Here is a 9225-nt window from a genome sequence, read left to right on the forward strand (position 1 = left end):
TCACAGAACAAATGCTTTGAGGATCCAACAAGGTAGTACATTATAAATATTTCAAATTATATTTATGCATAGTATTAGGTTAGGTTTTGATATTAGTTATTAATATTATTGCTTATCATTAGTCAAATTTAGTGAATTATTGTAAAACCTAATTGCAGATGTATACAAATATTTTAACAAATAAATGACCCCAACAGAACTCATCCATAGCAGAGAATTATTATTATAATTGAAACACAACTTACAAGATATAACGGAGTACTACGCTTTTGTTGTAAAGCACGGAGTGGAAGCCCAGCGTCTAAATATTCCTTTTCAAATGAATAGCTACAGCCCATATAGAAAGATACATGCTGGCGAATACGGTCATTGTACTTCATGAGGTCTCCAACCATTCCGCATGTTTCACCTTTCTCTATTAATTCATAAGCTCCCAAATCGGTTCTTTTGTTGAGAAAGAGAACGGTGATCCAGGACGAAGAAAAAGAAGTGGATGGGAAACGAATAAATTAACGACTTAATATAAATATATGTACAGTATATAAATATATGTGCAAGACACAATACAATATCAAAATATACCTCACATCAATGTCAACACCCAGCGGTGGCGCTGTAAACTGGCCTGGATCAGATTTGAATAGAAGGGGCATTGGACCTCGATTAGCTCGACAAAAGCCTTCAAAGTCTTCAGCAACACTATCCGGTAACATTGTAAGATTAACCTGTGTGAAACCTGTGCATAAAATTTGTTGCAGTACATTTAAATATAAAGGTTGACTGTCCACTTAATCGTTCCCACTACCAACCCACTCAGATTCAATTATCTTTGTGAAGGGGGTCTATCAATAATAATATACCTCGGTCGAGGTGTGTTCCTTTCAACATTAATAACCAGACTTGCTTACCCGGACAAGTTCCCGATGTATCTACCAAAAACCCCTTGCCATCACGGATCTTTTTTCGTACATGTCTAGGCTCCATTATAATTCAGGATATGGATTTAAGCAATGGTCAAATATCAAATGATCTGGACTTTGGATCTTGAACTCAATTTAAAGGAGACCCTTTCAACACACAACACAATATAATCAAATATAAATATTTAAATATTCTTCAAATTAAGGCAGAGGCAACACGTCTTAAATATTCCAACTTTGGGAGAAATAAATCACTTCAAGTAGATGTTTGTGTTCCGATAGTTTGAGCAGAGACTCTGAACAAGCAATGCTAGGAGCCTGATTTTGCAATTTGTGTCGATGTTGTGCAGGATGGTTGTACCGTAGTGCAGTAGGAGTGTCAATAAATTGTAGGTCAATGAAGCGAGTCGATTGAACATATTACATAATATACAGTATAAATTATATTGCAAGTTATTTATTCGGCATTCTATATGGATACATTTCACATTCGATTTTGAGTATGCCTACAGAGACCTAATAATAATTTATATATTCCGGTACTTCCAAGTAGTGGATCCGATCAAAGTTTTGCACAAATGCCAACAATCTGAAAAAGTAAAGGCGGTATTGGTAGTTTAAAGTAAAACAATAAAGATTTTTGAAAACTTCATGTCCTTAATTTAAGTTTAATACGTATATTAGAATTGAGTTACAAGGTTCCTTGTTTTAAAATAAATTAGGCTTTACTTACATCTTCGACTGAAAAAGCCACAGACTTATCGTTAGATCCACCAAGTTTGACAAATTTATCTTTAAAAATAAAGTACAGTAGTAATATAGTAGTAGTACAGTATATTTTTTAATTTTTGTAATGTTCTAGAGAGCATAACTTTTTAATGGAAAGAATACTTACTGATAATGTAACGGATTTTCGAAACAATCAGAAGAAATTCGTCGAAGGTGATTTTGTTATCGCTGCCTACATAACGGCTGACAAGATGATACAGGACAGTGTCGCTGGCATAAAGACCTATAAAGAGAATTTTGAAAGATCAGCCAGTTAAAAAAGCGAGGAGCAAGAATACAGAGAGAGAAGAGGAGAAAAGACGTACCTGCTTTAACTAGGGCATCTCGCAATTCGGTTGAATCCAAGCTCCTACTGTTATCCTTGTCTGCGGCTTTAAACATTTCCTGGTAAAAAATACATAATGGGTTGAAATTCAAAATAGAAACACATCGCAGAGTCTTGGTGGACGAGTTCGTTGCCTGGCAAATTTGAAGATGCGGGAAAGTAAAGTATACTTACGTCGCAACATTGTGCTACAGCTGCAATGGCCATGCATTCATCAGACGACAGTTGCCTGGAATCGTCATCCTATAGTACTGTTTAAGGAATAATATTGGAATAGAAACCGTAGAAACTATTTTACATAAACCCGTGTCGCGCTCGCCATTTTAATTCCATCGAGCATCTGCCCATTTTTTTTTTAGATGTAGAACATGTAGAAACAATTCGTACTACTGAGCTACAAAGTAGCTTCAAAGTAATCTTAACCATTCCAGAAGGAATTATGGCTATAAGGATACATCAAACAATGTGGCAATAGCGGCGGACGTCTCATGTGTTATATCCGTTGGAATTATATCTGAAAGAAAGAAAGAAACCGTTGGTTGGTTGATATTTATCTTTTGTCAGAGCTTTTCCATATTCCTAAATATACATGTGTTCTTACCATTTTCTTTCAGAGTTTTGAAAAAAGCGTCGAGTTCATTGTTGTCCATTAGGCCATCCTGATAAATGATAAATAAAGGTGGTAGTAAATGTTTGTTGCGAGGAGGTGAACATGTTTTTAGGTTTAGAACGAGTGGACCAAATAATGTGTTTTTACCTTTCCAGAGTGCTCCTCAATAAAGGCCTCCAGTATCGTTTTGTGCATTTCAGAAAGTCTATACTGTGAAATAAAATGATAAACGTGTATTAATTTTGTACATGGTAACCAAACGTGTACTGATCGATCTGCAATTTTGACGGAAATGCTACTTACCGGAAGTGGTTGTGCAAGCTTATAAAAGTACGAAGTCTTGCCATTGACTGGTCTAAAGGTAAAAAAAGTGAGTTATCTGTAGGTAGGCTTACTATCTGTCGTACGTATATTTTTAGATACAAGGGTCATGCGTTTACTTACTCCATTTTACATGAAAATCCACTGAAGATGCGTAATAAGAAAGGCAACTCCGTATCTCGTTTAAATGTCGACGGAATGACGACATAGCTACCCGGGTCAAGGCTCATAAATAGTGTGGTCTCACGGACACCTTGCGAGTGTTTAACCGTATGTACCGGATTATTGTTGTGAATAAACGCTTTGTCTATAGTTGCTCCTTCTTCACACTGAAATTGAAATATTGCAGACAATAACTTGACTACCACTGAGAAGATGTATATTATTCTATAATATACACGTTTATAATAATATAAGTACCTTGAAAACATCAATGCCTAGCATATTGTCTTCATAAAATGCTTCTTCTCTGCGTTTCCCGACAGCCATTATCGAAACGATAACCAGATCACCATCGCCTTCAACTTTGACATTATATTTTGGATTTTTATGAAAATCTAGAAATACATCCGTATATTATTTAACACATTCGTTTACATATATTATACTATGAGATAAGGTTTCGATAGTAATGTAGTAATGATTGGCATACCGTCTTTGTTGTTTTGTAAACAGCCGATAGCCGTGCTTCCTTTTTGCCATTTATTATAGTGTTCAGTTACGGTCCATTTTTTGTCTTTGTCCGATAGTTGAGATGGGATGTGAAGAATCTGTAAGTCCCTGAATCTTTTAATAAATTCCTTGAGGTCCATCCTGTTAAATAAATAACTTCTTATGATTTTTTTGTCTTATGTATAGTGCCATTGCGAGAAGGGATTACTACAGCAAATAAATGCTTACCAAAAATCTCCGTCAACTGTGCTGGTTATGCCAAACTCTTCTTTGAGGTCTTTACTCAAGGCCTTCATTTCTTTGGACCTACAATTATAAATGTATAGATTGTGAAGAGCCATCTACTTGATATTTAGTTTTCAATCGTATCTTTACACAATATCGTTTATAAATAACTTACTCGTCACCCCAAGGTCCAGTCCATTCGCAACGACCAGTACTTTGGATTCGAACCAAGTTGACCGGGCACATCACACCACCATTGTTTACCATAATCTAAAAAATAAATATTTTACTAAATGCAAAAACAAAAATGTTGAGTGTACCCACTTTGGATAAGAGACAGAAGTAATTTGTTGCCACAGATTACCTTTCGAGGACTGCCCGAGACGATGAAAATTCCTTCCCTTTTTAGCCCACAATCATCAGCGCCTCTTGCCAAGGTGGCAGTCACAAGAGATCCAGTTTTCTTGTACATTTTCAATTTCGAACGTAGCGTAACTTCAGTCAAGTCGGCTAGGGGAAAGGTCTCAAGTGTACCGCCGGACAGGTCTAGTAACGCCTCTGGTTCAGTGAAAGAACAGTCCATGGCTTCATAGTTAAGTAACAGTCTGGAAAACAAAATTCGATTCGATATACATTAAGTACTACTGCCAAGGTTTAACGCCGAGCAACCAGTAGTTTCGGTTCCGTAGCGAACGTGACTGGGTTGGGCGGGCTTCCAATACTTACTTGGCCAAGGCTTTCTCCAAAAGAGACACCCAGAATTCATCTTTTGAGAGAGCACGGCTAAACATAAGCTTTCCATTCAAAGTCGGTAACCTATCATCAACTACGATTTCAGTCCACTTGCCAAATCGCCATAACCGGAATCTGAAGACACCCTTGTAATTCTTCGTAAACGATTGTGTTGGACATACGAAATTTAGCACAGCTGGGGCCAGGGTTACAGCTGCTAATGCGTTCATGAATGAGCCATTAACTGAAAAAAATTTTACATTATTATTATTATTACAATCCCGGGTAAATTTTGTTTGACCAAATTAATATAAAAAGCCCAATAGTAGCCTATATAGTGTAAATAGCCTAAATGTGTAGCTTAGGATTTATAAATTGATATTGTTGCGGAAACCATCCATCCGCCTGCATCTGGCGTACGATACGTCGTGTAGTCCCATTCCATTTTAAAATCCAATTATATTTTACCTATGTTGTCGTCTCCTTCTGGAAGCATGACCTCGTTGAATGAAGCGCCATCTTTGAAAAACAAAGGTGCCTGCTCCCCACCTAAAATTTCCTATGGTAAATAAACCGTATGAAACTAAGAATATGATTATGCATATAGGCTAAGGGCAAGTAGTAGTCCTACTGTTTGGGTACAGTAGGCCTATCAAACTGAGTGCTGCATGTTTGATATTGTATAGAAAGTTTCCGAATATTTAGGCCAGCAATGTAAATAATAAAGTAGGCCTACTCACTCTTGGGCGTAGCCATTTGATTTCTGTACGTTTTTCATAGAAAGCGGTTAGCCAAGTATTTTCAGCTCTGAATATGGAACCGCTGTCCGCTTTAAAACATGGATCCTCAAATAGATTTTTCTCGTTATATTTAGCATCCGCAATGATAGCTTCGTACTTTTGCTCACAAAGGCAATTCAATTGGATTGTTGATGCAGCCATCTTAAATATTTAGTCGAAGGTACTAGTAAATACTATAGGTTTAACTAGAACGCCGGTATATACTCAAAAGAATCATTTTCAGCATGTTGAACCTATTTAAACATTTCACAGGAATGGCCAGGTGGAAATAAATATGTTGATTGGCAGTTACGTAATGCGATTCATAATCATGTATACCGTATTAATGCGCGTTTGTTTATTTCTTTCCTGGTTGGTTAAGTTTACACGCATGAGCGAACTGGTGCATTTTGAGTGTAGGTCAGTGGTGGACAAGACTTATGGGACACACGTCAACAGCTACAATGGTAACTTTCCTCCTCACAGCAGTGATTTTTACTTTATTTTGTGATGTACATAAGGATGTTATTGTAAGTCACCCTGGCGATAAACGAATTTTCGGGAAGGATTTTACCATTTTTGCAAGCACACATGATATGGTTATAGGCTAGAAACCATTCAGTTTAGCCCCATAGTTTTTAGGTATAATTTGAAACATTTCATAGCTCATACAATTTACAATATACAAATTGTATGCACAAATCAAATTTTTAGTTAAAAGGTGGCCGCGGCCGCTTGCGGGAGGTGGCCGCTTTACGGAAGGTACCAAATGCACTAATTAGATAGGAAGAACAAACGGGCTTTTGAATGTACGGTCGTTAAGGGAGGTGGCCGCTTACGGAAAGTGCCACTCACGGAGGTTCAACTAAAACATTTTAGTTAGCAGCGAACAGCAAAATATGCATTGTTTACACGTATCATCATCATCATCATCATCCTCATCATCATATGAAACCGCGATTTGAATAATCGTGACGCCAAGAATAATGTGCAATGTTTTGTTTTAAAGTGTTATTATTTGTATTCAGTACATTGTTTCACAACACAATTAAACACAGTATTTTAACAATGCTAAATTCAAGTCTGAAGCAAATAACTTAATTTGCATATTAAGTCAATACTATTGTTACTACAGCATACTGTTCTATCAATACAACCTAATAAAGGCTATACATAAATATACCTTAAGAATAAAGGCTACATAATTCAACCTTAATAAAGGCTCACAATGTTTAAATGATACTAGGATAGCACTCGAAGTAAATAGAACTTCTTGAGTTAATCATTCTGCAGACTTTAGTTATGGAAAATATGTAGGCCTACATATAACAAATTAATAATACACATTTTTTTATATAACATTTCTTTCAATCTACTATCTTCCGTTGTATCCCATTGTGATCTACCATCATACGGTTCTTATCGTCAAATCCGCCTTCATCTAAAATTCGCATTTCCATAAACGGATTGCGAAAATCCCCTTGTGTCGTCATAGGAACAACTTTTCCAGTTGTACTACTGGCTATGTACTTCCTGATTTCCCTACTTTTTATAAACTGAGTCATTATCACCGAATCGTCGGTACCTCTGTCGTTGTACAGTTTAAAAGAAAACCTTTCACATGTAAAAGGAATGTTATCTTCCTCTATCTGCAAAAAAAATATTCATCTTTAAAATTCTTCAAACTGTTGACAATTCCGTGATAAATCCGGTTTTCCACAATGCGAATTTATTTGTGCGAATTGAAAGCGTATTATTATTTTCATCTAAAGCTCTGTCTACACTATCAAATTCTATGTGACAAAAAAATCTTGTTTTCCCAAAATTATATGGACGTAAATCACTACCATATTTTGGAATATTACTATCATATTTGGACACACACTTTTTTTGTCAAACTATAGTTTGATAGTGTAGATAGAGCTTAATACTTTTGTGACGTAATCAATATCCTTAATTGATCCACTTGATCATCAGAATGAATAAATTAAAACAAAATATATATAAACAGGCTTAAGATACTTACACTGTCTTTAATAGCGACCAGTGATGGTTGCATTGTGTCAACACCTATAAGAACTAACTTGTACGTGTAGTCTGCTGGGTCGTTTCCTGGTTCGACGTCGTCATCCAAAGTATCCACTGGAGGTTCCATCATTTTCAGTCTCATTACATTAAATGGTTGGTCGTCTGCTGTGTCCTTTATAAATCTTACTCTTGTTGCTGTAAAAAATATGGAAAGAAGAAATGCAAAAACTATACTGTCAAAACGGTAATACAAGCAAGTAAGGTTTATAGTAAATGCACTAAGTAATTCCTGAACAGAGAAATTAGCGAGTTGACAAATATCTCAAGTTTCGGAGTGTAATCGTTAACAACCTGTAACTTTCTGCTTCCTGTAAGGAACGGTATGGGCTTACTGCAAACCATACTTAACCAATGCTTAACAATTGAAAAGACCTCTTCCTTTAGTCAACTTGTTATTGTCTATTGTATTGTATTTGGTCTATAGAACCAAACAGGATACCCAATGTAAAGCCTTGTTTACACTATCAAACTTTATGTGACAACAAAAAATGTTTGGCTATCATTGCCATATTTGTGCACATCACACTTTTTTTGTCAAACTAGTTTGATAGTGTGGACAGAGCTTAAGTTGATAGTGTGGACAGAGCTTAAGTTGATTTTGTTTCGGTCTACATAATACTTTTTTTCTCGAACGTGTGAAAACTGTACATTTGTATGACGCAGGGAAGATTAAACGACTAATTTTTATTTTAAAAAACGTCAGGTATCCAATTAATCTTCCTAACAAAATACACAAGCATTCGAATCACTTACATCTAGAATCGGAAAGGCATCCCGAGAAATCAACACTACGAAAAGGAAAGTTTGGTATTTGCTCTCCGATTTTCAGCAATCCATCATTTGCGGAAGATTTTACGGATACTATTCTACCAAAATCTTCATCCGGCCACTATAACAATAGTAAAACATCATAATAAATAGATTAATAAAAAATAACAATGTTTCTCAGTATCGTAAAATATCTGGGCCGTACGATCTAGCGACAATAAACCACCAGATATGACGGAGAGAGCCATCCATAACACCCAAATATTACACACAGAAACCTATGTTACGGTTACGGTCAGCAGACATGATACTACAGACTGTTGATAGGATGATACAATGTATATTTAGTGAAACTAAACTAGTAAAAATAGGGGTGCATGTGGTACTTACATTTATTCTAGGTTCCGCAGATTTTAACTGAAATGAAAATAGTAATAATTAAATGTATTGTAGGTTAAAATTAGTTTGCTTCACTTTATGTAAAAAAAAACCATAGGCATCCATTTCCTTGGACTCTTTTATTGTGTATTTTTTAATTGAGATCCAGATATTATGCCTATATAAAAATATATATTTAACAGTAACACTTACCCTTTTGATAGGAACAACGCTGCCAGTGTTGCTCATTATTCGACTCATGATGAAATACTATTACTACTGCTCTGACAACAGAGTTTCATTACATACTATTGTTATACTTCTTCCGGTGGTGGGTGTTGGGTGGGATTTCCCCGCTTCAAAATAACTTTTCGATATCATGTGCATTTCTGTATAATACTGTACGTTTCGTTCATATGAATAACTGTAAGTTTCATTTTTGTTTATTGTTGTAGTATGGAATCGATTCATCATCACGTGCATGCACTGTCTTTATCCGCCATAAAACCTGTCTCATTAAAATCATTGTCTGAATAAACTTAATCATATTATTTGTATAGATCATTTAGATTCCAAAGCTATATACTTTTTACATTTCTCAAGGCTCTACAACCCACT

General features: G+C 35.8%; 2 protein-coding genes across 2 annotated transcripts; both read right to left on the bottom strand.

Annotated features, from left to right (window-relative positions):
- Positions 1–1357: 1357 nt before the first annotated feature.
- On the bottom strand, positions 1358–5588 carry LOC140060582 (calpain-B-like). The gene is made up of 18 exons (XM_072106861.1): positions 5335–5588; positions 5063–5153; positions 4589–4838; positions 4227–4467; positions 4038–4132; positions 3866–3943; positions 3618–3778; positions 3386–3522; positions 3089–3294; positions 2948–2999; positions 2792–2854; positions 2636–2693; positions 2490–2548; positions 2209–2277; positions 2015–2093; positions 1816–1932; positions 1654–1712; positions 1358–1509 (listed from the first exon to the last, which is right to left on the bottom strand). The coding sequence occupies exons 1-18, from the start codon at positions 5533–5535 to the stop codon at positions 1483–1485; spliced, it is 2043 nt and encodes a 680-aa protein (XP_071962962.1). The 5' UTR covers positions 5536–5588; the 3' UTR covers positions 1358–1482.
- Positions 5589–6389: 801 nt separating this feature from the next.
- On the bottom strand, positions 6390–8936 carry LOC140060988 (uncharacterized). Its single transcript, XM_072107366.1, has 5 exons — positions 8821–8936; positions 8620–8646; positions 8215–8350; positions 7400–7596; positions 6390–7022 (listed from the first exon to the last, which is right to left on the bottom strand). The coding sequence occupies exons 1-5, from the start codon at positions 8866–8868 to the stop codon at positions 6741–6743; spliced, it is 690 nt and encodes a 229-aa protein (XP_071963467.1). The 5' UTR covers positions 8869–8936; the 3' UTR covers positions 6390–6740.
- Positions 8937–9225: the final 289 nt, after the last annotated feature.

Source organism: Antedon mediterranea, chromosome 10 (assembly GCF_964355755.1).
Source record: "Antedon mediterranea chromosome 10, ecAntMedi1.1, whole genome shotgun sequence".
In the NCBI taxonomy this organism is placed as follows: Eukaryota; Metazoa; Echinodermata; class Crinoidea; order Comatulida; family Antedonidae; genus Antedon; species Antedon mediterranea.

What these genes read in the sequence shown, in the direction of transcription:
- LOC140060582 (XM_072106861.1), bottom strand. Translation starts at nt 5,535, where the DNA reads ATGGCTGCATCAACAATCCAATTGAATTGCCTTTGTGAGCAAAAGTAC. An exon ending in GGATTTTCATGTAAAATGGA is followed by an intron (nt 3,000 to 3,088) that starts GTAAGTAAACGC and finishes TTTTACCTTTAG; the next exon opens with ACCAGTCAATGGCAAGACTT. An exon ending in CTATTGCCACATTGTTTGAT is followed by an intron (nt 2,278 to 2,489) that starts GTATCCTTATAG and finishes ACAGTACTATAG; the next exon opens with GATGACGATTCCAGGCAACT.
- LOC140060988 (XM_072107366.1), bottom strand. Translation starts at nt 8,868, where the DNA reads ATGAGTCGAATAATGAGCAACACTGGCAGCGTTGTTCCTATCAAAAGG. An exon ending in GCGTTGTTCCTATCAAAAGG is followed by an intron (nt 8,647 to 8,820) that starts GTAAGTGTTACT and finishes TTTTCATTTCAG; the next exon opens with TTAAAATCTGCGGAACCTAG. An exon ending in ATGCCTTTCCGATTCTAGAT is followed by an intron (nt 7,597 to 8,214) that starts GTAAGTGATTCG and finishes TATTTTTTACAG; the next exon opens with CAACAAGAGTAAGATTTATA.